We start from the raw sequence: 27,754 nt of genomic DNA, 5'->3' as shown, positions 1-27,754 counted from the left end.
CAGAAGTTAGGTTTGAGGTTAGCAGAACCGTGATCGTTCAGTCCTCAGTACTGGAAGAGCCACAAGAGCAGTCTGGCAGAGCTCTGACAGTCTGAAATACGGGTTAAAAGGAATCCAAATATTAAGGTCAGGCAGGCTTCAGGGAAGCGTGCAGAAAATCCTCAGAGAGTGCAGCTACGTGCGTAATTCTGGACTCACATCACTGCCAAGGGAATGGAAGTTCACTAAGAGAACCCACAGGGCTCCTCTGAAATCATAACCCACAGCATGAGCCAATTAATGCACAGATCTACCAGGCTCCAGGACATTTCAGCTAGAAATCCCCACTCATTTGAAGTGGTACGAAGACCCAGTAAGCACAGACTTCCACTTAAGCAGAAGTTGACATTAGGTAAGTTAATTTAGAGAGCAGTTTAATGGAAGGATTACTTTAAAACTGCTTGTAAGTCCCCAAAGCAGATAATCCGAGTCAGGTGATGAGCAATACTCCTACCCGTGGCACAGAGCTCTGGAATTACCATGCAGTAACGTTTCAGTCACTCGTGCTGTGACTCAGAATGACACAGGCAGCAGCAGCCACCGCTTACACAGCAGTTTGCAAACAGCTGAGCGTATCTAACAACAAACTCCGAGGCCCAGAACACGCAGAGGTTGCACGCCTTCGGCTCCTCCAACACCTAGGGAGCTGCAGCTTGTGGTGCAAGCGCCTGCTCTGTCTGAGGACCAGACTTCCTTTGGTGTCACTTCAGGCTGAAGGAAGACGAGCACAGCTGCTTCGAGTCAGCTGCAGTTAAATCAGGTTTTGTCAGTCGTGTCACAAACATGCTGCCCTACCTGAAACAACACAGCCAATCTAAGAAGCATTTCTTGGCCTCTGAAAAATTATGTGAGGTTTCCATCCACTTCCTTTCCTGAAATTCTGACCCACCCACTACTGCTAGTAAATACAGTTTCCATTTAAACACTCAGATTTAAGTTTATTCATACACAGCAAAAGTTCCACCTGCATATTAAAAACAAACAGATTAGAAGTAAATGTTTTATTCTTCCAACTAAATTCCAGTACTACAAGGGCAGTAAAACAATGATACACTGAAAAATTGCAGCAATAAACATTTGTTAAAGACTGATAGAATAAATAAAAACTACAAAAATGAGAAATCATATAAACCCATTCTTAACCCCCAAAAAAAGTCATGGAATACAGAAATGCCCTCCTTCACTATTTCACAGGCAGTACTGTGGGCTATTTGCTTAAAATTGTCCTGGGATTACATTCTAATTTAACTGTGATTACAGCTCTGTTGTAGTGCACAGTTATGAAAACCACACTAACTTCAGTCAGAAGTGTCATTCTACGTTTTTTATTTACACAACCAGTGAAGGGCAACTTCTAGAACACCAGCTTTAATCCTTTACTTTTTCAAACTTATTAACATAAGAAGCCAAATTGTAATGATACAGCAAATGAGGCCACTGGTATTATTACAGGTAGCAAAGGTCCACATCCAGGTGGTACTGACATCAGGGAGCACTCCAAAACCAGTTGCTGCATAAGAGTGGTTGCCACTGACAAAAGCTTGAAATAACCTGTGTTCACAGGGGGAAAAAATATGGCATTGCTGCAAGTCATTACTGGGACAGCTTGCAACAATAAAACGGGGTGTATAGGGCAGCCCACGTATGCAGAAAGTATGATTCATGAAACGTCTGAAAAAAGAAAAAAACGAGAGTTAATGGTGAAGGTAACAAAAGGCAGGGCTATCACAAACCTGGTACAGCAATACCAAAACCTTCCTCAAAATCAAAAACCCAGCACGTAACGGGTGACAGCTCTGCGTGTTTTAAAACCAAAGCTGCATTTTACCGCACATCTTTTCAACCTCCATACTACCAACATGAAGTATTTTTGCCCTGGGGCCTTGGCGAAGCTCAACAATGAACAAAGGCCAGTTAAACCATTGAGCATTTGGTAACCCAGTGCTGCTGTAGGAACCGGAAGAAAGGGATACTCACAACTGGCAGGCTGTTCTCCATATCGTCGCATGATTTGATCATGCGTGAACTTCACAAACGCGTCGTATTGTTCTGCAAGCATGAAGCATAGGAAGTGTGAGTCTACTAAGTTTAACCCAGGCTGAAAAATAGTCAAAGCTACTTTTTTATACTGTACAAATCAGATCAATTAAACACACATCCACTAGCAGCAGTTTTAAGCAACTCTGCACAGTTCATAGCTGCCGTTTCTTTTCCATCCCCCACAAACAACAATGCAGCACATCCCCTTAATTAATAGAATTTCCCTTAGAAAAACAGTTAATATTACCAAGGATAACTGTACTGCACAGACACAAAGACCTCGGTACACCCAGTACATGCTAAGTGTCAGAATCTTATTTTGAAGTAACTGAGAACACCCATTTCACAGACACTAACAGGGCAGAGCAGTTACACACAGCGTTATGGTCAGTGCTAGGGTTGGAAACGTAACTTCTCTCTGCTCCTGCCCCTACCAGATGTAGAACCAAATTAATTTAATGCTATGGAAATGAAGTAGTACAGGAAAGGGACTTGCTACAAAGTTAGAAAGCCTTTTTGGTGACTACCCAAAAATGAAAAGCAAAAGACAAACTAAAAGGATGAGCTGCTAAGTGACTACCACTTGGCTAATCCCAGCCACAGAAGCAGCCACACAGCTGACTGTGGACTTCATAAAAACAGCTACTGTGTGATCCGAAATGAAATTTAGGTATCAAACATTCCTTTAGCTTTGGACTAAGCACTGCTCTTTCCCAGACAGATTATTTCTATACACACATACATACACTCGCAATACTTTATTCAGCTTTAATACTGCACTCATCAGCAGGATATCACCTTTCAGAATTAGGAAATTGAACAAGGAGAGTAATATCTACCAGATGCCGCTCCTCTCCATTCCCCTTCCTCCCTTGTGGAAAAATACATGTGCAGCAATGTGGGGTGTTCTGAGAAAAGGGCAAGGTCAAAGAAGGCAATCTTCAACCAAAAATGCAGTTACATTGGTAGTGGTTCCTAGTCCCACAGGTTTGCCCCATTAAAGTCCCCATCCTCTTGCAGGGATGAGCTTCACCTTTGAAGTAAACAGCGTGTCAGTTATCAGCAAGTAGTGCAGCAGCAGCAGCCCCACCTACGGACCTGACTCGGAGCTAAGCACATTCACCCTTGCCTGAGCGGGCCCAGTGTCACGGCAGCCACTTCCCCTCTGCCCACAAGCAGAAGCTCTGCTTCAGTGCAGTTCTGACCAATGGCTTTGCTGCAGCCATGTGAGGATCTTGGCCAAACAACAGAATAACACAAAGAGCAGATTGAAGGAGTTGTTGCCCAGAATCCATTTCCAAAAACAACAGCAACCACAACTTCCCCTAAAAGTTATGTATTAAAGGCCAGAAACCATCCTGCAATCTTTCTTCCTGAATAGTTTAAGTCAAGATATACTGCCACTCCTGTAGCATCATCTTTGTTGAAGTATGGCTTTGGCAATGTGAAGAATCCACGGTCACTACAAATCCCCGTTCTTGTGGCATTCAGCTCGAGGAAGTTAAGCAACCCAAAGGCAAGAGCGATCTAAACTGAAGTGTTTGAAAACCAAAGTGAACAACTGGAAAGATGCTTGTGCAGCTGGAATCCCATAGCACACGTTCTAACAATTTAAGTCAAAAGATGGCCATAAAAATACCATTAATACAAATGTTATTGCTAGACTAACTACTCTAAAACTTGAACCACAGTACTGAAGAGCCATTTTTCACAAGCAGCTTTCAAGCTAAAGTTTCACAGAGCCCCTTGCACTCCTTCCTCTGGTTTTCCAACCTGCAAAGGATTTTGCAATCCTGACTTTATGCTAACACAGAGGTTTTGAGTAACAGAGACAGAAGGGGAAGTCAGGGCATTACAGCGATCTGAGTTTTCCATTCATCAAACGCTAACTCTATATGAAAGGCAACTCTGCTCACAAAGAACAGGGCAGAGAGGGAAAAAAGGGAGTATCTGGCTAACTACTTACAAGAAAACTGTGATTCAGACAGGAAACAAGGAAAATACCTGAGATCCAAGCATTCAGTTAAGTCACTTGAAAGAAGCTATTCAATTAAGATCCCTTACCAAATTTCCAGTTACATTTCCATTGATTTCACTAGTCTGTAAGAACGAGGATCACCTTACTGCACAAAGTTTAGAAAAGCATATAATCACCCTGTCAGCAGAAAAACGTTACTGGCTGCCTAAGGAAGGAATTAGTCTAAAATTTTTTTGGCAGTCTCTCTTTAAATTCCTATACAATACTCAAAATTTACTAACAGCTTGATATATGGGATGAAGTAACTTGACCTCTTTCAGCAATGACCGTAAAAACAAATACACCTCATCTCATCTCACTGTAAACTGTCCCATGCCCCCAGCAGAAGCCACCCCTCCTTCCTAAGTGACTTTGACACAAAGAGCACATGCAAGGAACTTGCCAGAAGGGTTCCTGCTGTGAAGAACTACAGAAAAGTGTCAGAAAGTGTCTGGGGCAAATCTACAAACGTATCTACTCTTCAACTGGTTATAATCACAGAATCAGAGAATTGAAGGGGTTGGAAGGGACCTCGAAAGATTGTGATGATCACTGTTAACAGAAAGATGTTCTAGGAGAACAGAAGAAGCTATCCAATTCCTAACACACAGACGAGAAGAAAACTCTACAGAATCCTAGTTCACCAATCTGAAGCACATTGAAAAGAAAGATGTAGAAATGGAACATTAGGCCCAAAGAAAATTAAGTATTTAAGGCTAGTTATGCATTAAAGAGATGTGGATTTAAGAGGGACTTTGAACTATGCCAGTTTTTACACAGGCTCAGGTGCAGAGACAATACTGTCACGGGCAACCCACAAACCTGGTGACCTTCTGTGTGGCCATACCCACAGAAGGTTTTGCTCCCATGCCTGGATAGATTTGCAAACTTTAATCCTGAGGTGTTTTCAGGTGGGATGCAGAATGGTGGTGGGTGGGTTATTTAAAAGCAGGTTTGCTGCCAAAGAGTGCACTCAGAAGATACTCGCTATAATCACACTAACCACTAAGTATTAAATTAGACACCAAATCATATTGTGAAGGCACCTACCTCTGAATGCACCAGAATTTAGGTGCTCAGACATTACCAAAATGCTCAGAAGTAGAGGACACTGACAACTAAAGCAAGGTCCTTTTTTCAGTGCTGACATGAACATGATCCTTAGCAAAGATAAGCTGGCATCAGGCACCAAAAATATCAGCTGAGTGGTAGGAAATACAAGAATTCAACACACAGGATCAGAAATGCATCTCAACTACTGATGCTCGAGCAGCAACCAAACTACTCCACTGGCAGCAGTGTAATGCGAGTAACTGGGAAGAGAAAGGGAAATCTTAGGTACTGTCTTCTTGCCAAATTCCAGAAAAAGGAAGTCAGTTCCCAAGCAGGGAAAAAAAAAAAGTCCTTCACAAAGAGCTCTTAAGTCGGTAAAATAGAAAGTCTTTCTGGCAAAAAAACATGAAGAGGAAATGATCAATTCAAACACGATAGCAAGAGAAAATTCTATCCAAAATAAAACCTCTGTTTCCATTGATTGGTAATACCCAGGAGTCACTGTTTCTATCCAAGGCAGCATAGAAGAGAAAATCCTATCAGAGACTACACTTTTTTTTGTCTGTCCCATATACAATCTCATTCCTTAATCAGATTAGGTCAGAAAAAAAACACAGCGTATCACAAAAATGAGAAAAAAATGACACTTCTGAACCCATCCTAGCACGTTATTTTCAACTATGAAATACCTGCAAGTTTTGTGGTCAAAATTTCTTCATACTCTTCACGGATTTTCTCTTCACGCTCTTTCAGCAAACGTTCACAGATCATTCCAACTTGTCTGAGAGTAAACAGAGGCTGTTCTTTTTTCAATGGTGATGATGCTGCAGATGAAGTACCTAAGAAAATATTTGGGTATACCATTTACCGCTTGTAAGCAGTTCAGAACCAGCATTATAATCAGTTTTCTTCACATCTTTTATATTAAAGAAACTTTACAAAACATTTGGAGAAAAGTTTACGTCATTTGCACACTTCTAAGTAAAGTAAAATTTAACTGAACACTCAAAAGGAAGATATCTGTGATTGATAATAGGCATCGGTATCAAAGCACCAGGAGTGTTGTTCCACAATGCTACACAAATGGCCACTGCCCCTTACATTCAAGCTCCTGCTTTGTATTAAAATTGTAGCATATTTTTGCAAAGACAGCTGCTCCACAAAAGCCTATTAGAAGATCAGCTGCAGGGTAAGCAGGATGGTCTCTTGAAAACCTTAAAAGCTTTGCGTCCCACTGGCTGCTAAAATACGAGGGTACAACCTTCCAGATCAATGCGAGTATTGCCCCCCCAAAAAAACAAACAAACAAACAAAAAAAAAAAGTGATGAGAAGGTGCCACAGAACATGAGACAACCAGGGAAAATTATTGACTCAGAATCCGAAAACATATAGAAAATTACACAGAACTTTCTGGGTACCTGGCAAAGCTGGTCCAGTAAGGAGAAATGCATGTGGCTGTGCATCAGTAGAACAACAAGGATCTGTCTGCTGGAAGCTATTTTCTAAGTGTCTCCTCTTCTGCATGCGTTTATACTCCTGTTTTATGTTGTACAGAATTTGTTCTAGAAGAAAAACAATAAAAGAATTACAAGGCTAAAATAATTACATTTCAGGATTTTACTTCAGTTTATTTCCACTCAAATGCCCAGTACCGTAGATGACTAAGAGATGATAAGAGCTAGACTCTTAAAAACATGTCCTGCAAAAACGACACCATTTTACCTAAGACGCAAGCCAAACAATCAAACTTAACTAAAAGGAAGGTAACTCCAGACTGTTCTCACAAGGAAAACACCAGCAAAGTGTGTTGTTAGTTAGGGGCAAACATCTGTGCCACAGTACTGCTAACAACAATTAACAGCAGAACTTTGAAATTTAGGAACCATCAACTGTACGGCACACGTGGGTAAAAAATAAGCTGTAGAACTTCCACTGGCATTCATCACCTGCCCTCCAAACGTTTCATCAGCAATCACCTTTCTCCTTCACACACCACGGGTATCATTCACAGAGCTAAGGGGAAGAGAAGACTCCATCTCCAAGAAATCCCACTCCTCTCCGTACAGTTACTGCCACACAGGCAGCAAAGGAGAGGGAAACCATTTAGACAAAGTATTTCTAAAGCACCTACTGCTTAAAACCTCCAAGAACTGGAAACCAACGGGCAAAATAGGAATGTACGCCTCAATTTTTCTCCATAGCCCCAGATCTACTCAAATAAACCCTGTGGATGGATCAATAGCCTCTTTTAAATGAAGCATGGCCATTTGTAGGTCAGCATTTGATCACACTGTGAAAAATGCAGCAGGTGCTTTCAGTAACCTCATTTCTGTCGAAATGAGAAATGTCAAGGAAAAAACAACCCTTGCAATAAGACTATCAGCCCTGCGTGCTTTCTCTCTCCAATTCCACGTGACAAAAAGCTCTCGGGAACATCAGTGCCCTGAACGGATCTCCCCTGGCTACATCAAATATTTTTAAAATGCCTTCTACCCCCCCTCACCTTCCAGGGGACCTTCACAGAAAGAGACTTCTTCCTTGCGACAGCTCTTAACCACTCAAATACATTTTGAAAAATCATTTCCCTAAGCAATCTGCTTCCACGGGACTGAGCATCCAGGCTTCTGGCAGACAGCTTTCAAAAGCTCACAGCCACACGGATCAGCATCGTTGTGCCAGAGCTACAAAGGACTCCACTTGGTTCCTTCCTGCCTCTGTTCATTTCACCAACACTGTTGAAATTTCTCTACCAAATTTCAGCGTTTGAGAACAGACCGTCCTTGAGGTTCCACGTTTGCACATTTCCCAGTAAGCAACCAGCCGAAGCAGGTTAACTTCAGCACACAGCTTTTTCAGCTGGTGGCAGAAGCCTGTGCTAGCTAGTGCAAGCAGAAACAAACATTTGCCAACTCCTAGCTCCGAGGTTTAACGATTGCGGTGGGTCTCCAGTTCCATAAATTAATCCAGGAGCTCCCAGTTTATTAGAGAGGGAAACCTTCTGCAGTCAACAGGAACATCAGCGCCTTCTCAGCAAAGAAGCTTGTTTGGATTTTGTTGGTGAAGAGCCCTGCAATTTCTGCCTTGTCAGTCCCATGCCTACAGAGCCTGTCCAATTTCCAGCCTCCTACAGGGAGAACAGTAACTGCTGAAAGCAGCAGCAGCTGCAGAAGCCATAATAAAGAAATACAATCAGGAAATGAAAGAAAGCGAGGAAGGGGGGAAGAAATGTACTCAAGGCTGGCTGGAGGATTTATACTTCTTGTAGGACGTATTTATATATACACCTCCACTGTGGTACAGAAATATATAGATCCAGTTAAACCACGACAAAGTTCGGCTTCCAAAACGAAGCAGAATCCCAGGTAGGGTTTGTCCCGTGCATACACACCGCATCAGACATTCGGAGGAGGTGCTGCAATGTTTTACTCAACAGCATCATGGCCACCAAACAATACTTTTCCTCATAATCCTGTGCTGCTCTTGCTCAGCTGTGAGCAGGAACCGAGTTAGCTCCTGAGATAACATCTGTCCTAAAGCATGTCCACACCACAAGGCTGCACGCTGCATCTGCATCAACAGACCAACGCAACGCGCCATGTGCTGCCTTCACTACGACCGCGTGGTCTCGGGCAGGCTTTCCAAATTCTGTATGAACTGCAAAAATGTAAGCCAAATTTGGGATGTAACAACTTAGATAGAAATCTAACTCTTCTTAATATTATATTTATGCAGATGTATTTTCAAACCAGATTGACCTCCAAATTTGTTAAGAAAACTCCATTGACCAGAGCCTGTTTAGCAAGATCGCAAGAGTTAAAGCAACAATCACCAGCAAGGTTTTTTCCAGTCCTAAAAACCTCTAAAAATTCAAGAGAAAATAATTCAGAGAAAATGTTAAAATGACAGGCAGAAAAGAAGGATCAAAAGCAAGACATACAAGCAGGGGAAAATAAAAAAAAAATCGTGTGCTGACTTTGGGAAAACGGTTTCAACTGGGCCAGGAAATGAAGGGCTGTGCACCAAGGACACACGATTCTATGCAAAATTGTTTTGAATAGTGGGCACAGAAATCTCAATGATATTAGACTGATTGACTGATTTCACCTACTTCTAATTTGGCAATATTATTTTTTAAACTCACTTTCTTCTAATCTTGCTCTGACAACCAAAAGCCTTAAAAGCTACTGAGAGGCGCAGTGGGACGGCTCTCCCCCCTTCAATAAAAAGCTGCTTTGATGGCTTGCACAGCTGTAACTTCAGGGAAAGGGCTAAAACTAAACAAATATGGGAGGGAGAAGAGCACCAAAAAGAAATGACAATGCACCCTCTGCACTGCAAACAGCCAGCAGGAAAAAAAAGCTGGCAGTTGAAGTCCTGGCTGCACACGTGAGCACGCAGTTGAGCTCCCTGGGTTACCAGCACTCCTGTATTTGGTCTAACGGGGGATTTAAAGCCCTGCTGGTCAGCATGTAGGGCACGGGAAAGCAACTGAGAATGCCTCAGGCTTCCCCATTTCCACCATTTGTGACATGGAGACCAAGAGGCTCCTTAACACACCGTCAAGCCGTTCAATCTGGACTAGTAATACTTCAAATTACACAGGCACATTCTTGCAGCACCCAGGACCACGTTGGTACATTCCTTACCAACATACAGCGGCATAAAATCCATTACTTCAAGCTAAAGGACTTCACTGTGAGGTGTAAACCTGCAAATGTTTACAACTGATCTTAAACGAAAATCTGATCAACAAATTGAAGTCGCTAAACCACTGGATTAAAACTGGCCTAGATTACTCGTTTGTAAAAAAAAAAAATTTAAAAAATCAAGTAACTATTACAGGATGCAACTAATGGGCTAATGCATTATTTTTAGAAAAGCACAGAAGATTCAGAGTATGCCCAAATTCACAGAGGTAATGCAGGCAACACACATTTATCCTCATTCTTAATTTGCATTTATGTTTATGAAAGTGAATGAAGCATTCTGGATTTGCCAGAGTGCATTTCCACAAGCACTACCTAAAGTAAGTGTAAAGCGCGATTCTGACCTTAAAACGTATTTATTTTAACTGAACCTAGCAGAGTAAAAGTAGTTGTTGAAATGCATCAAGCCACTTCCAGCATTTACAGCTTTGCTTAGAAAAATCCAGACAAATATATCTGAGGAATAAACATTTTCTTTAGAACAGTTTTCATAGAGCATCAGCACATGAAAGCAGCCATAAAATGCTAAGGCAGCGAGAAACAAGTAACTTCTGAACAGTACCTACAAAGCAGACATCTGAGTGTCAAGCCCTTTAAAACTCTGGCCCAGTTAAAGTTTAAAAATTAGCAGATCTCATTCTCCAACCTACTTTGGATTCCAGAAAACCTTCCTGCCTTTTCACATCCAGTTTCTTCACTTCCAGTTCGCTCTAGCTATTCTCCCTGCACTGACAACTAAATTAAAGCATTCATTTAACTGGTGTCAAAGACAGGATAGGTTTGCTCCTTAAATATGGAGGCCCAAACTGTCTTTTTCAACAACGGCATGCATTTTAATTAACATGTTTCTTTATACGTAGAAATCTAGAATCTGAAAGTGTACTAATTAGAGAAAACTTAAGTTTAAAGTTCTCTAAGACTTCTCTAGAGCTTCTCCAAGACTGTAAAGGCAGGGCAGCAGCAATCCAAGTCCATGCTGAAATGAAGCAGCACTCCTACGTGACGCTCCCAACTCAAGAGGACTGTGGATGCCAGCAGTTAGGCAAGACCATGCTGTGCCCTCCCTTCTCACCCTCATCTAGAAGGCCGGGTTCAATGCCAGGACAAATGACAAGACTGCTGCGGCCACCGTGACTGTGCACAGTGCGGGGATTTGGCCACAAACACCTGGAACACAATGAAATGCACAGATACTCCTTCTCATCTGGGGTGCTGTCTGCTAGGAGCATCATGTGAAATCTTTCTTCACGGAATCTCGCGTTCGGGTGACGGATGGCACTCGCCCAAGCCTCCTTTCCAAATCCGAGCTATGATTCAGGGAAACAGAATTACACATTGCAGTTGCTTTCGCACGCAACGATGAGAGGTGAAAAGCTGAAGGGGCAATTCAGAATTCACGTTTGACAACTGAAACATGATCTGTCACACTGATGCATTACCAAGCCAAATATTTACTTCCTGGGAGTGATGTCTACTTCTCACTTCCTCTAATTCATGACAAAAAGACGAGAAATTATTTTTTCCCCCAAGTTCTGTCATCTAATTACTTCATCCTGACCTGTAATTACCCAGAAATTATGTACAAGGGAAGCAGCAGTTCAATCTGAAAAGGTAACAAGGCAAACAATTATTTTCTCCATTTTAATAACCTCTTATCAACTACAAAGGTGCTGATTGTTTCCCCTGAAGGATTTTTCTTCTTGGCTTGCTTTTCAAACTGGCAGTCTCGCATCGCGGCTCCCAGCTTCTCTGGTTTAGCTGAGGGAAACGTTGGCAGCGCAGGGAGGGAGGTGACTCAGTGGGCTGCAATCAGAGCAGCAGTTTTCCTGCCCTGAAATGGGACCTGCAGCTCGGGTTTCCGCTTGCAGTGTCCCCGTTCAACGTACGCGTTCGGACCTGAACCCTGCCTGAGGTTTCTTCCAAGCGAATCCATCGAGCGCTAGCCCCACGGCAGCAGCGCGCATCTTAAGGGCGTTGGGTCCTGAAGTATAAGCAGTGCCCTACTTCAGCCTCCTCTCCCTTACTCAGCATTTCGTTGCAGCTACCTCGTTCCTCATTGTGATCTCCCCACCGCATTCCTGACACACCAAATCGATTCGAAGCAGCTTGCTGCCCCTAAGGACAGCGCTGCCGCAGAGCGGTGGGTTCACAGCGTTGCTCACTGTTTTATCTCATACAGAGTGTCCGCAGACACAGCGGAGAAATTAAAATGATCCAGCTATTCTACTTCTCTTCTCACTCTGGTCACAGCCATCCATCACTCCAGCTACGTTTCTTAATTAGGCATGGTGCGGTAGGCTTCGGTCATCGAACGGATACTTTTGGAAATCACGTTCCTCTCAGAGGAACACGCTCCAAGACAGAAAACCCTGTAACGGGTCCATGCTGACACTTCACAGCCAGCATTTCCAGCTCCAGAAGCAGCTCGTGGCGAATCCTGTGAGATCCAATTACTCTCCTTCCCAGCCCGATGAAGGTTCTGGTTCTGCCACGGCAGCCGTGAGCTCATCCTGCCAGCGCACTATTTCAGGAAATTCCAGCTCTCCCGATCGAGGGCTTGAGCAGCGAAAAATAAATCAAGCAACGCAAAATGTATTAGATACAGCAATTAGGTCTTCCTCTTCGCGCACCAAAAAATGTCACGTTGCGTTTATCAGACTCGCCACTGGAATGAAAAAACTGCTTCGACATTTTACAACATCTAAGTCCAAGGGTACTTAACATTTATAGACACCACAGGCATCTATACAGAAATTTCTCATATAAATTAAATGATCAAGACCAGATGCAGCCATTAGGATCCTTCCCCCTGCCTTTTTTTTTTTTTTTTTTTTAAAGGGGTGGGAATGTTTTGTTTTTAAAATCCTGATGGTTTCTGCAAAAACTGGAGCACAATGAGAAGCCTGGCACCGTGCCACGGCAATTTAGCAATAAATACACATGCCAATAGATGTTAACAAAACAGAAATGAGGCAGAAAGCGATGCGGCAGGACCTACACTCCTCGTCGTGAGGCTGCTACGTTTGTCCATTTAAAATGCAGACCTGGACGTGGCCACTGCCCAAGCACGAGTTTCAGAGAGAATCCCTCTGAGTTTGCTCATGAGGGCGACAGAAAGGTCACGGGAGGACAGCCCACGGGGCAGGCCAACTGCTCTTCCTGCTCCAAAAGGTCAAAGTCATCTATCTTCTTGCCTACCTTTGAAAATCAGTGCTAATTAGGCCACTTTTTCCGATTCTTCTGTCGAAGGCCTTGTATGGAAGATGTTTCGCTATTTTCTGTTTGTAAATCTTGGGTCCTCTCCCAGAGGGCGGGCTCTCCCACCACCCTCTCTGTGCCATCTCCCTCCAGAGGTTTGCCAGGAGGCTGCCATGAAGCACCAATTCCCCCATTCCTATCCCCTGCCACCTTCCTGGCATGACCTCCGCCTGGCTTTCGGCCGGTGACCCGAGGTGAAGACTGCTCTCCGTAACCCCAGCCGTGCAGTTTTGGGTTTGCAACCCCGGGGAGTTACTGGGGAAACGTTCAAGCAGATGGATGTTTCAGATGGAGACGAGCGCTGCATGCGCAGATGCAAGAGCTTGCTTGGGGATTTTTAAGAGATTTCACAAACTTGTTTTTACATACAGCATTCTTCTGGGCTCTACGAGGTTCTGGCTGCAACTTCACCTCGGATTTTGAAATAGTAGTAGGCAAGAAAGCTGCTGGGCTGGGTTTGCCTTCTCAGCTACTGTGTACCACGGACAAGGGGATTTCAGCTCCTGCCAACATTATCCCCTCTCACCCTTGGCCGGGTGGTTTTATCTGGACTGCGTTTCCCACTGCAGCTTCTGTCTCAGAAATACCCAGGCATGCAGGCTTCCTGTGCCTTTCAATTCAAGAAAGGCCTCGAATGTCATTTATTCATGTGTTTATATGGATCTTATTTCAAATTAAATATTTTATTCATACATTTATAAAGTTTTCTTGCCCAGACTGCAATCTTTCTTCAGGGTCAAACTTCAGGGTAAGCCCACAGCCAGGATTTACACCAAAGTCAAACTCATCTGTGGGATCCGACCAGGAGGAAACTCCTCAGAGGACACAGTGCTTCGGGATCAGGCCCTCCCCATGGCGAGTGTACTTTGCAGGAGATAACTCCAGATGCTAACAGTGCCATCCAAAAATTACCAGACGTCCTCACGGAGCATGCTCCAGCAGGCGTAAGGTCAACCCCCCCGAAAACATAGATGGCGAAGCCACAATTACAGCTTGGCTGCCAGCTTCGTTGAGAAACTGGAAGTGACCTAACAGCTGTTCAAATAACCACAAAATATTAAAGCACTCTTGTGAGAGATAAATTTCATCTTGAATAAGCCTTCCCTGTCTCAGGCAGACTTATCGTTTATTTGTCTGCGAGCACTGCACAAAGGCAGCTGTTTTCTCATCTGCCTGCCCGCACCGCTCGTGGCTCTCAGCACCCCCCCGATCAATCCCTCTTCTGCTTCCAGATAATTCGCTCCTGAAATGATTAACCGTGTGCTAAGCAGTTCTGGTGCTGACAAGTTAAACAGTACCACGGCACGGTATTAGGGTGAAAAAAAAAACACTTCAACATTAACTTAAAACGAAGTACTGGCATCTGGCCTCACGTCCACACCTCTGGTTTCATACCGAAGTGATTTTCCTTCCATAAAATTCAGACGGATACCTGCTAAGCGTCGGTGATCTTGGCATTACAGCTGCACCCCGAGAAAACCCTAAGTGAAGTCAACTGAATTCTGGCTATTGTTGCTGAATTTCTCAATCTAAAACCGAACAAAACAGTGACTCAGCCGGGAACACTTTGAAAATCAGCCTGGAATTCTTTTCAGACAGAGGGCAAGATTTATCTGACCCAAATGGAGACATTTGCATCAGAAATGGCCACATAAATTCATTTTACAGTCAATGGGAAGCAATACATATTTCTAAAGCAGGCTTTGCCTCAACCCCAGGCAGAGCCCTGGAACAAACCATCTATTTCTTCCAACTGCCTATCAAGAATACCACAAATTATTAGGTCAGATGGACGTTTACAAAATTAGATTGGACAAATCCCGCAGAATCTTTGCGGCCCCTTCCAAATGATAAGCTGTATTTCGTCCGCTGATGGCTGAAATTAAATACACCCAACGTCATTACAGCCCTGAATTCAACCGAGAGGAAAAAGCAAGCTACCTCCTTTACGGTGACATTTGCACTAGCACTGTACAAAGGTTTTATTATTTTTTTTGCCTCGTTACAGGAACCAGAGGGAGCTTTTACACAAAAGCCATGTAAATGCACCCGACTTGCACACGCATCCAGCCTCGCTCAGGAGCAATCGGTGCTCTGTGAGACATTTTGCTTCAGTGCCCTTCACTTCTCATTACTTTCCATGCTGCCTTCCATAAAACATCCTCGCCGGTGCAGAACCACCTTTTCGCATGGATTACAGCCTCCACCTCCGATTTTTTCAAGAGAGGCCTGTATCTGCTCAAGCGCAGTAACGATTTCATTTTTAAGGGCTTCAATCATTAAGAGTGGAGGCATTACCCCAAATACTGCTGTAGGTATAATCTCTGCTGGAAATTTTATTGATTTGTCTCCTTTCAGCAATGCACATGCACTGGTCAGACAATATTTATATTAAATATTCATCGCCCAAGCTTTCCAAATCCTGAAGAAACCAGCCAAAATAAATCATCGCAATGAAGCACCGCTTATCTTCTAGAAAGAATCCAATGGTTTCTGATGTGAAAGATCTATCTCAAAGCACGTCTAATGCCTCACTGTACTGGGGAGTGCAATCCATCACAGCTCTCATCCCAGACCGCTGACTCATTCAAGATCTTTTCCTAGAGGTTCAAAAAATATCAACGCGCTGATGCCAAGTGTAAGTACTTTGTATGCCCTCTATACACTTCCCTCAGAGCATTTTTTTTTTCTTTTTTTGTGAACCCATAAAGAAAAAGCAGCGTTCTCCTGTACGGCTTCCAGAGCTAAGAACACAGAAACAAGGCACACGGAGGAGATGACAGTCTGAAAAGGCGTTCAGACTTACTGCCTGCTCAACACTGGCAGCTATCCGGGGCAAAACTTCTGCACAGAAGGGCGTAATGAATGCGGGAGCAGAAGGAATGCCATTGTACCAATTACAGAGGGCTTTTTCCTGCACACAAAGGACACAGCCCCACACCCCATCGCTGCAACCACCCATGGCTGCAAGCAGAAACGTTCTCAAGTGCATTACTGGAAGCCACCCACTAGCCTAACCAGAGGAAGGGCCAATCAGCCCTGCGTGCCCAGCCAAGATCCAGTCCTTTCTTCTCTTCGTACTCATTGGTAAAACGAACTCGGTTGATTTTTAATTGACACAATTACACAAGCTGACCCGGAGCTTTCAAGGCCACCAGTTGAATCATCATCATCATCCCTCTCGCACGTTAAGCTCGGGGAAGGGTTTCGTTCTCTCCCAGCGTCTGGGAGAGCCGGGGAGCCTGCCTGATCCCATTTTCTCTGCCCTAAAGGCAACTCTCACACCAGCACCCGATGGCTCCCATCGCTGGCTTTTCACAGGGAACTCGAAGGATGCCGCAGGACGGCTCCCCCGGGACGGCGGGGCTGGGAGCGGAATCCCCCCTTTGTTTTATCTGCCTTTTGCCTTTTCCCACTGGCGTTTTGCGGGTGATTGATGACAGGCCGCCCTCCCTCCCTCTTTTCCTCCCCTCCCTCCTTCCCTCCCCCCGTCTGGGCACGGGGAGGAGGTGCCGCGCCTCGCCTCGGGCCCCCGGGAACGGCCACAACGGCCCCGGGGGTGGGGGACACGATGTGTGGGGGGGTCCCAGACCCATCGGGATGCCCCAAGGAACGGGCACAGCCCCCCCACAACCCCCAAAACCTCCCCCCACGGCAGCTTCGGCCCCGCCGTCCCCCCCCTCCCCCCCTCAAGGCATTTCCGCAGTCCTCGCCCCTGCGGCTCTGCCGGCCGGGAGAAAAAATAACAATAATAAAATAAAATAAAGAGAGCCGTAATTACAATAAATAAATAAATAAATAGGGAGATAAATAGATAAATGAAGCACAACCCTCCCTGCCGAGCCCCCCCCCCCCCTCTTTGCCTCGGCTCAAGCCTCCCCCCACCCCCTAACCCCATACCCTCCCCCCCTCCCCTTTCCCTTTTCGGGTCCCCCTTTCCCCAGCCCCCCCCCCACACCCCAAAAACACCACCCCCCCACCCCAATCCCCTTTCCCCCTTCCCCAGCCGCCCGCGCCGCCCCCCTCCTTTCCTTCCTCGCCGTCCCTCCTCCCCCTGCGCTGCTGCAAACGGCCATTTCTATTGTGTCTCTCCCCGCCGCCGCCGTGCCAAGCCGAGCAGGGCTCCCCCCAACACCCCCCCCACAAACCCCAAACCCCAAAACCCAGCCCCAAACCCACCCCAACCCCCGGCTGCGACACAAAATGGCCGGAGGGGGGGCGCCGCGCCCACCCCAACCTCCCCTTTTCCCCCTAAAAAAATAAAGACCGAGCCTAAACCCGTGAAGGAAGGAAGGGGGGGGTTTCCCCCGAGCCCCTCACCTGTGGTGAGCCGCGACGACACCTCCCCGAAGGGCGAGGGCTCCATGCGCAGGTATTTCTGCGGGGAGGAGGCGGCGGCGAAAGAGGAGGAGGAGGCCGAGGAGGCGGCGGCCGAGGCCGGGGCTGACAATGGCGCACATCGCCTCCGCTTCGGCGACGCCGGGCTGAGCAGCGGGTCGAAATCCAGAGTCCTTTTCAACGTGGCGCCGCACGCCATGGCGCCGGGGAGGGGGTGGGGGTGAGGGGACGGGGGGGGGGCGGCCGCCGCCTCAGCGCCCTCCGCCGCCTCCCGCTCGGCCTCTCCCCGGGCCCCCCCCGCGGCTCCTCCTCGGGCTGCGGCTCGGCCGGGCGCGCTCCTTCAGCTCCGATAGCGGCCGCGGCGGGCGGCGGGGTGCCGGGGGGGTGTCCGGGTGCGGGGCCGGGCCCCCTCAGCCGGGCCAGGGCCGCCGATGAGGAGCGATGGCGGCGGCGCTGCGCTGCGCTGCCCGCCTGCCTCCCGCAGCCGGCAAGATGGCGTCAATAACAACGCCGCGGATTCAAACGGCAAAGCCCGCCGCACCGCGCATGCGCCGCCCGGGCGGGGGGAGGGGGGGGAGGTGGGAGGTGTAGTCCGCGCCCGCCCCCCTCCGCCGTTTGACGCCACGGAGGAGGTGCCGCCGCGAGGACTACAAGTCCCGGCGTGCCCCGCGCGGGGGTTCCGGGGTGCCGGTTTAAATCCCCCCTCGGCGGGGATGGCGGTGCCGGCCCTGAGATGGCGGCGCCCCCGGGGAGCCCCGACCCCGCCTGAGCCCCCAGATGAGGGCAGGGCGCGGGCAGCGGCCCCACAGCGGCCCGGGGCAGGCAGCCCGGGCTTAATGAGCCCCTAATCAGCGCTTACACGCCGCGTCGTGCCTGTGGTGGCACCTGGTGCCCGGTGTAACCCAGGTTTTTAGCGCAGGGGTGACCTGGCAGAGCCCTCCCGCAGCAAAAAATTCAATAAAAATATAAATACTAACTAATGACTTGCGTTCTCTCTGACGGAGGAGTTCACCACAGCATGGGGACAATTAGGGGACGCTCTCCTTAGGTTTACCTGGCTTGCCCTGGCCTAAAAACAATCAGCAAAAAAATAAATAGCAAAAAATAGCAAAAAATAGCAAAAAAAGAGCAAAATGGTTCCTCAGCTGCTGTCCTTGGAGGGAATGCTTGAAGTATTCCCCCAGGAAGGAGGGTGCTGAGGAGCTTTCTTACAGCTGAGGCGCGTCCTGGCGCTCCGTGGGGAGGCTGAGGAGAGGCAGGGCTGGTGGTGGTGCTGTAATTGCCCTCCTGTTACTCTACCGGTATAACTCCTTCCGCGGATGCTCTTCTTAGGAATAATGACGGCTGGTTTTCCATTCATTTAGTTCTTAATTCCCATTTACATTTCCCTAAGCAGATGAGTTTCCCTGTGTTCGTGCAACAGTCTTAAGTATTCTTACCAAAGCGTTTCTCCCAGGAAGGCTGAGGCGAAGTTCTCCCTATAAACTCTGAATTAAGCAAACCTTGCGTGTCTCCTACCATATCAATGAGGCCAAGAGTGCTTTGAGCCCACACAAGGCTGACACAGCAACTTCTGCCATCATCTGTTTGCTGAGAAGTGCCTGCGTTTGGGTGCAATACCGAAAAAGTTGACCCCAATTTTAAAATAACCACCACTTTCCCACTTAGCATTGGTGCTGTTTTATCTCTGTATAGATATCTCTGTAGATATTCTGCCTTCCCCAGCAGAGAAGATTGGTTTCTGCTAACTCACGTGATGCCAGATCCTAAGGACCATTCAGCCGCAATTTAAGTCAATTAAGAGTCTGAGGAATCGGGCAAAACTTCATCAAGATAAGCTACTAGAAAGCAAGCTTTTGCCAGCACAGGCAGCACTGTAATTGTAAGCAATTGATTAGAACCATGATTGTCCCAATCAACAGAGCTGCTCGGGCTTTATCTGACCTCTAATTTGTTGAGCTAAACTGAAATAATTCTGATTTAAGTCAAAATAAGAATTCACACGTCCCTTTGCAGCAAATTAAACCCAGCTAAACCAATGTAGCTTTGCATGTAGACAGGCCCTAAGGCAGCAAAATGTCCAACAGCAGTGACAAAGTGTTTGATGGTTGTCAGAGAACATGTGTTTTTACTTTCATTGTGGCAGGAAACACCATAGGGTCAAGGCTGCAAACCACTGTTTATATTGTTCTTTCTTCTACTTACTTATTATATAACCAATTTGCAGTGTCCCATTATGTGCCACATAGGGTGCCTTTAAAATTAAACCCTGTTATGGGCATGTTTTTAAATCACATCCACAAATTTTATTAATACTGGGAATGGGAGAGCTTATTTACAGCCAGAGCTTGTACTAAATTTTATTGGATCCGCACTCCAAGCATGACACCTGCTGAAAGGACAAGTCCAAATGCAGGACAACATTTTGACCTTCGTGCAGTTCGGAATGGAGTAGCCCTTCCACTATATTGCTTTGGCACTGTGGTGAAAATTCAGTTGTCTGAGTATTACTGAGTATTATCTTCCCCTTCCTCCTGCAATTGTTCCACCCCCCCATTGTTTTTGGGTTGCTTTTTTTTCCCTGTCTTCCTCTCATTCTCTTTAACTTCACCTTGACTCTGCTTCTTCCTTTTCCTTGAGGCATTTTATTCATTTGATGCGGGGTCCACATCACAGTCCTTTTCTTTTGTGCTGTCTAACTGTATTCCTCCCACTTCACAGTGTCTCATTTCTCATTAACAGGTTGTGCTCGCGAGCAAGTGACCTTCAGTTGGCTGAGCTCTTTTTGCGGCCTTGTTCCATCTCACCCTGGGTGAGGAAAAGTCATCTTGAGCAGTCTCTGTCATTCCGCTCCAATTTGGTCATACATATTGAAGGTTTTTTACTGATGTATCAGGCACTCACCGTGTTTGCAGATTGTGTAGGTAAAATGCAGAAAAACTTATCTGTCAGGACTTCAGTGGAGTGTTTATGTGGCGCTGAATAAAAAAAAAATAAAAAAATAAAAAAAAAAATAAAGATTAGTTAAGAAAATTGGGAATTAGTGCAGAAAATGTAAGGCAAAAAAAATCAGCTGAAAGAAAAATTAAATGATTTTCTCAATCTGCTTTGCTACACAGTTGCACAGTGCTGGCAAGAGAAAAGGATAAAAGGGAAAAGGAATGAAAGCCAGAGGTCAGTGAAGGTCACCTGTGCATATTTCAGCGCTGACTTACACTGGTAAAATGTACCAAAAATTACGGCCTGAACTTGCAAAATGGAACAACCTTCAACAGGACAATGCGTTTCTCAGATCTGAGGTATTAAGGTATTTCTAGCAGAAAGTATCTTTGCCAGCATGAGAGGCATTGAAAACACATTTCAGTTGAAATACTGTGTATAATTCCACTCATACGTATTCAGGAAAGATTAATTAAAACCAGAACTTCACCAGAAAAAGGTGAGTGGGCTGCTTGGGAAAATAGGAGTAGAAAATGTGGTTATTGTGAGAAATTAAAAGATTAGGACATGTTTAGCCCAAATAACTGTTAACATCTTTATTTATTTTTTTTTTTTTAGCTAAAAGTGTAAGGAGCTATATTTTGGTAAGTTTTAAGATGTGTTTTAGTGATAAGGAATACATTGGAACTGGCAGTTATTTCACCCAAACTGGAAATAAGAAAAAGAACAGTAATTGTCAGAGAGGAATGAGATTCCAGAGCACTCTTCCAGTAACAGTGGTATGGGTGAAAGTAAAATCAAACCCAAATCTCTAAATGAGGCTTCATGCTATAAGAAAAGGGTTTCTGTGGTGTGGTTGCTTTCAATGACCCAGGCAACCCTCGCAGTCGTTTTGTGATGCAAGGTGGCAGCCATGAAGTCACAGTGAAACAGAACTTTTTACTTGCAAGGAGGTGAAACAGTAATAACCCATTTGAGTCAGTTCACCTATATTCAGGACAATACATTGAGGCTATAAAAAGAAAATTACTGAACTCACTGGTGTATAAGTGTGACTTGTGCTATCAGACCTGGATATAGAATAATTAGGAAGCAGTGAGTAAAATTTTGCAGCTCTGACTACTGCAATTACCTCTACAGTTTCAGGAAAGTGTCACCCCTGGCAAAAGGTGGAACAATTTTCCATCTGCTGTGAGTCATACCATTGAATACCGGGGTAAGGTGGTATCGGGAGGGCTTTGTTGTGAGGTGCTGGAAATGTTACTGCAACCTGAAGAACAAATGCATTACATCCCCGTGTCCTGCACACCCTCACACTCCACTGTCAATAGTTTAAAAAAAAATAAATTAAAAATCAATGCTTGCATTACCTCTATCTCTTATCTTCCTTCCTTCGTCTCCTCCTAAAGAGTTCATATTTTCAAACCTCATGTAAAAGGTTCCCTGACTGCATTTTTGGAGAAACACTGCACCAAACTGAATTCTGCTTTCCTCTTGGTCTTCAAACAAACAAACAAAAGCAGCTGCCACGGTGTTCAGCAGAAATGAAAACCACAATTTTTTTCCTACAAAGACTTTTTCCAGAAGACTTGATTACATCTTTGTAAGACAATTGCTCATCAATGATTATACCGGTAAGGGAGCAGTGTGGGATTGCGTATTAACTGGAGACTAGAATCAAGTCAACTAAAAATACGTTGAACTGGAATGTTGAAACAAATTACAGGCCAAATGTTAATCAGATGAGTAATACCGAACGTGTGAACTACGGGCTGTTGAAGTTAAACACGGGTAGAGTTGTCAATGTCTCAATTGTTGGGGTGGAGCGGAGCCCAGATCCTCCATGACCTTATGCAGCTGTTTAAGGCTGAGATGTGAAGATCGGGCTTTTCTTCCACGCAAATATGTTACTGAACAAACTAGCGTAAGACACGGTCTCAACTGAGACTTATTAACCATTTCCTACTAATTACTTGGACTAGGCACAGGAGTGGGACCTCTTAGAGCATCAACCAAGCTGTAAACTCTGGGGATACTCTAATTTTTCAGAAGTGTGTTTAACCTTGAGGCTGGTAGGCACATATTTGGATGTTCCTCGGGTGGAAGAAACCACACGGCTCCTTTATCAGTATAGACACCTTCCATCCTGTTCACTCATGACACCCACCCCTCTACTTTGGTGTGCACATGGAAGAAATGGGCTCATACTTGTAGTTGCAAACTTGTTGCTTCTTTGGAAATTTTGCGTGGAAGCCAGCTGAAAAATTTGCTTCTTTAAACTCAAGTTTTCTACAAAGCACAGTGAAAAACCAAGGTCTTCAATTCAAACTCTTGTTTTCCCAGATGATTTACTAAGTGTTCAACTTCTCTTTCAGTATCTTTCAGTCTTCACCATCCTTTTTTTTTTTTTTTTTTTTTTTTTTTTTTTTGTCACTTAGTATCTGGTTACATTTTGTTCTCAAAAACCTCCTCTTCCTCTACAGCTTCATCCTCCCTGCATCCTCCCTGGTTTTACAGGTGATATGTATGCTGTACCACCTATCCACATCTAATGCTTAACCTTCTTCTCCTCTCATCTATCCACCCCTGAACTTCCATACCTCCACCTGCCCTGCCAATCCCATGCATTACCCCTCACTGAACGTACATTTTCTGTTCACAAAAGTTTCTTCTTGTTTCACAACAAGAAACTTGTTCCCTTGTACTGGCAAATCCCTTCCTTGTCCTTTCTCCACCACCGCAGAGAAAAGTGACATCCTCCCAGCTCCTTGTTCCCTTTTCTTCCCCATGTGAAAGCTGCTTTAGGGCTGTGCTTTTCTTCCACTATTTCCACAACCCTAAATTCTTTTCACTCTGTTCAGGGTCCTTCTTTTCCCCATCACAGCAGATAAAGCTTTCACTACCCTCCTCCCTGTTTCTCCTTGCCATGCAGCAGCACCTCGCCACCCTCGTGCCCCTTCATGGGCCGTGATGTTCTCTTCAGCTTCAGGCCTTGCCTTTGTGGTCCTGCATTTTTCTGCCCCAGCTTTAATTCAGGGTTTGTGTCTGTGCTTCTGGTCCACCTCAGCTTTCCTCTGATCACTTCCTTCCTTACCTCCTACTGCTTTGCTCCGAGGGCTCTCATTCATGCCGCCCATTTCGCTGGAACAACTGCACTCATCTGGTGAACCAAATCCGCTTTGTCTTCAGTCAAATCTCCCTATAAAACAAACTTCTGCCATAAAGCCTACCCAGCTCAGATTGCTCTGCTGAAATACATCCCATTCCTCTATAAGAAAAACAAAGCCTGTTTCATAACAAAACAAAAAGAACTGAGCGAGAGGCTGAGTACGCGATTAATTTTTGCCAGTTGCTTTCTGCCAAGAGCAACATGCTCGCTCCTATCCCGCTCCTCGGATTGTCCTCCCCTTGTGCCTCGTGTTTGTCCTTTTGTTTCGTTATCAGCTTCCGAGTCCTTCCTGACGGGGCCTGACCGGATCCCGTGCTCGCACTGGTGTAAAGCGAGGAGGAGTAAGTCACTGCAGCGAGCTGAACTTTGCCATGATGGCATTCATCTGAAAGGAAGGCGAATCACCCCTTTGTTTTAACATTAGCTAATAAAGACTGCCCGGCTTCACTCCAGCATTCTGGTTTTAATTAATCGGAATTAGCATATACATCTCCATGCGCTCTTTTTTTCCCTTTGTGGGCTCGGCCACTTTGAAGAAAACCTCGTTGGCATGCCTTCCTGGTTATTCTATATCTTGACGTTAAAAAAAAAAAAAAAAAAAAGACAACCCTGAAAACCGAAGTAGCATAAAACTCCCACGCACACAACAGGATTAGCTGCTCCGGTGCCGGGGAGCCCTGGGAGAAGCTCTCCCCGCCTGCCGAGAGGAGCTGCTGGGGAGGCGTCCAATTCCCAGCCCTCCGTCCCTTCCCTGGCATTTGCACAATCCGGCTGCAGCGACTTCCCGGTCCTAATTGGAGCCTCTGGGCATTATTGTGTTATTATTATTTAATAAACAACCACATAAAACGCTGGTTGACATTTAAATAAGAGTAAAGAAAGGGAAGCTCTGACTCCTAGGCTGTTTTGTTTTCCTGTTGACTTTGGTGGAAGCCGGCTTTCTGTGCAATACCTGCGCTGGCATGACACACGCTCACCCTCATGGTTTGGGGGAAAGCACCAATGCGGATAAGTGGGGCAGACCTACTGCAGCTTCCAGCCCCTGTCGTAACATAAAACATAACCTGGGCATACCCAAGTAAAGTGCATTAATGACTTTTCCTGCTGGAGTTAGCCTGAGCGAGTATTCGGCGTCGTTTCCTACATTGTTACCCACAGCATGTAGTTTCTAGCGGTTATCTGAAAGGCGCAGCCATCATCGGGATGCTCTTAGCGGGAATAAATGGAAGGGAGAACTTTGTTTTTGCATTCGATCGTAAGTTTGAGACATTTCAGAATAGGAGTTATCCTGACAAAAGAAAACATTCTGTCCTTGAAGGGAACGCAGAGGAGCACAGCTCGTTCAATAAGGTTTTGAAAGAAAACAAAGAGCTGAAGGCCAGAACTGACTCCTTCAGAAAGAAGTATAAAATGAGACAGGGCTCAAAGCGCTTAAAATACTTCGGTGACAGGCAACAAAGAAATGCCTGTTACCATAATTGCTTGAATTAAGTAAAGAGCCAGAAAATCTTGAGAACTTTTTAAAAAGTAGAGGTTTGATGTGTGGGGAGTGTAAGAACAAAATTCTCTCGGGCCATGGCCGGAGCCCTGAATCAGCAGAACTCTTTTCCTTGAAGAAAGTGAAAAGTAGAGGAGGGTGAGTACATACACCCTTATTATCCTTGCTCATTGTGGATCAAAGAGGTGGAATTCTCAGGGCTGCCAGCTCGCCAGTTTCCTGCAGTGAATCTGGTGCAGGTTGGGCTTAGTTCTCTCTGTTGGGCAATCTCTCAAACGCTCTAGATGATCAGGTCCTATAAAGGACTTCTTATGAGATCTGAATCTTATTTACTGGCTTGTATGTGGTATAAATATTTTAAAAGCATTCAGTAGGAGTGAAGCATTCCTGCCATTTACAAAAATTATATACATGTATGCTTTAATTCCAGGGAGTTCACCCCTCGTTCTTCCCACCATTTCATTACATGCTTGTTCTCCCTGTGTTTTATATATTAAATGCCTCGTGGACTGGTTCGCTTGCATTTACATATGTGGACGGTAATGATTCTGTGATGTTGCTTGGAACTTCTGCATGAACATGTTATATAAAGGCAGTGTGGGCATGACAAATGTATTGCAGATTCTTCACAGATAAACACAGTCAGTGATGGCAAATATGAATGAAGCTGTGTGCAAGTTTTAATATCTAGGCAGAGCTTTTAAGTGCGTAACACCTGTAACCACAACTGTCAGTGCAAACAGGGAAACTAGTTTTAAGGCATTTGAGCTGATTTAAAAGTGCTGGACTTTGAAATACTTCAGCTGGCGTGGTGCAGATGTGTTCGTCCTCCGGCAGGTATTTAAGTGCATAAACTCTGTTATTAAAGAATACAAACTTTATTAGCAGATGATATACCAGAGACGTTGGGAAAACAGGTATCTGAACAGTGAGACTGCCTTATGAGGCGAGCTGTGGGTTTAAAGACATGTAAATCTTACTGGGAAATGGATTAAAAAGAGAGGGTTGATGGTCCCAGGGAGCTGAGTGTTAAGCACAGAGAGTTTTTTAGGTGCCAAAATGGAAATGTACAGGAGGGGTGGTGGATTTGCATCAGTATCCGTGTAGCTGGTAGTAGGGTTAGATCAGAAGCAGAGAGCGCTTTCCTGCAGTGAAAGACACTGCAGGGCTATGCAGCATGAGGAGAGAACGGGGCCGTTAGACCATGGACTGTAGTAATCTCCCCCTGAAGGGAGACCGAGCGACTGTTTCTTGTGAGAGTACTGAAACAATAGTAAATTGCTACCAAAAATGTAGAGAGATGCGTCCTGTAAAGTTTTCTGCTGCATTTTATCAAGGTTGTTCATGTTGCAGGAAGAAGAAGGTACGTGGCAGTGCAAGACTTTAATCAGCACAAAGGCAAAACAAACCTCTCAGCCCTTTCTTTGTGCAAGAATACAAACCTTTGCTTGTTTTGTTATTCGTTGAAGGTAAAGTTGGCATGAACTGGCCTGCAGAAAATTTCCTAAATGTGGAGTTCAGGTTCAACATGTGAAGGAAATTTGTTTTCAAATTGACAGGTGTCCACCTGCTCAATCTAAATAACACCATATTAAGTGTCTGTTGAACTGCTGGAAGAAAAGTTATGTTTTGTAGGGAAAGAAAATGAAATTATCTTTGTGATTGTGTCTCTTTAGAGATCAGTCTGAGCTGTTATTCATGGAAAATCAAAAGAAGGGCATCTTCAAAATGTCCAGTAGACTGAAGAAGCTGGGCTGGGAGCACCTGATTTGACAACCTTGCCTCTTGTTTGCTCCTGCAGAGTACCTGGAAACACCAGTAAAAAAAAAAAAAAAAAAAAAAAAAATAGTCCCATTGTTTTTTAGAAACTATTTTGTCTGTATAACATTAGGATGATGTCAGAGGTTGATTATTAGTTAGGTTGTCCCAATAAGAACAATTAATTTGGGGGCAAAAGGCGGTGAGGACCCTGTCAGGCACTGAACAATGTTTTTGGTTTTCATGCACTGAATCATCAGTGTTTATAGGCCTCCAACATGTAAATCACCCTGAGGTAATCTGGAAGGGAAGGATATGAATAAGCCAATTAAATTGGCAAAGAGCCTAAGGAACACCCTGTTTAGGGATAAAATCACATGCCTGTCCTAGTGCCAATAGTTTGGGAGAAAGAAATGAAGTTCAAACCTTTGTAATTCATTTCTTTGCATAGAGACATGATTTAGAAGACTTTGTCTTCTCCTTTTGTGTGTGCGAGATCAGGTGACTGAGATAAGGTAGTCAGCAATGTGTTTTGTGCAAGTAACTTTTATTTTGATGACACAGAAGGATGCCATCCAGGTTGCAGAGGGTGTAGGAACTGGTTGCCTCACTTATGGTAATTATTTCTTATTCAGTTTTATGATACGAGCATACAAAGGACTGAATTGCCCTTTACCTTTCTAAGTACCTACCTTTTTTTTTTCCCCCCCTTTGGAAAGGGAGGCACTATTTTCCATCCGGAAGCCTTCTCCACCCAACTCAGCAGTAACTAGCATACTTTAAGATGCCTTGTATCTAAATAACAAAAACAACTGCTCTCTTCCCACCACATGCCAAGCCCATGCCTTCGAAGATGTGAGGTAACGGGGAAAAAAGGCAGAGGTGAAGAAATCTTTTCTCTGGAAGTTGTGCAGAGGAAATAGTATTTGCATTCTTT

The 27,754-nt window shown here is 45.1% G+C and overlaps 1 protein-coding gene across 3 annotated transcripts; it reads right to left on the bottom strand.

The window, feature by feature from the left end:
- Positions 1–956: 956 nt before the first annotated feature.
- Positions 957–17,983, bottom strand: AKIRIN2 (akirin 2). Of its 3 annotated transcripts, XM_068678011.1 has the most exons (6): positions 17,435–17,983; positions 6,569–6,712; positions 5,839–5,988; positions 2,919–2,987; positions 2,017–2,088; positions 957–1,710 (listed from the first exon to the last, which is right to left on the bottom strand). In XM_068678011.1, exons 1-6 carry the CDS (start codon positions 17,649–17,651, stop codon positions 1,700–1,702), a joined length of 663 nt encoding a protein of 220 aa, XP_068534112.1. In that variant the 5' UTR covers positions 17,652–17,983; the 3' UTR covers positions 957–1,699. The 3 variants fall into 3 exon arrangements, with proteins under 3 accessions (XP_068534112.1, XP_068534114.1, XP_068534113.1); XM_068678013.1 differs by lacking the exon at positions 2,919–2,987 and having other exon boundaries at positions 17,435–17,975; XM_068678012.1 differs by lacking the exons at positions 957–1,710; positions 2,017–2,088; positions 2,919–2,987 and adding an exon at positions 2,991–3,112.
- Positions 17,984–27,754: the final 9,771 nt, after the last annotated feature.

Source organism: Anas acuta, chromosome 3 (assembly GCF_963932015.1).
Source record: "Anas acuta chromosome 3, bAnaAcu1.1, whole genome shotgun sequence".
Classification (NCBI taxonomy): Eukaryota; Metazoa; Chordata; class Aves; order Anseriformes; family Anatidae; genus Anas; species Anas acuta.
The sequence above is the reverse complement of the archived record's forward strand: the minus strand, read 5'-3'. Positions and strand labels throughout refer to the sequence as shown.

Excerpts from the sequence above, each read along its gene's own strand:
- AKIRIN2 (XM_068678011.1), bottom strand. The coding sequence starts at position 17,651 with ATGGCGTGCGGCGCCACGTTGAAAAGGACTCTGGATTTCGACCCGCTG. Across the intron at positions 6,713-17,434 it reads GTCGTCGCGGCTCACCACAG|AACAAATTCTGTACAACATA; the intron begins GTGAGGGGCTCG and ends TTTTTCTTCTAG. Across the intron at positions 2,089-2,918 it reads ATGGAGAGGAGCGGCATCTG|AACAATACGACGCGTTTGTG; the intron begins GTAGATATTACT and ends TCATGCTTGCAG.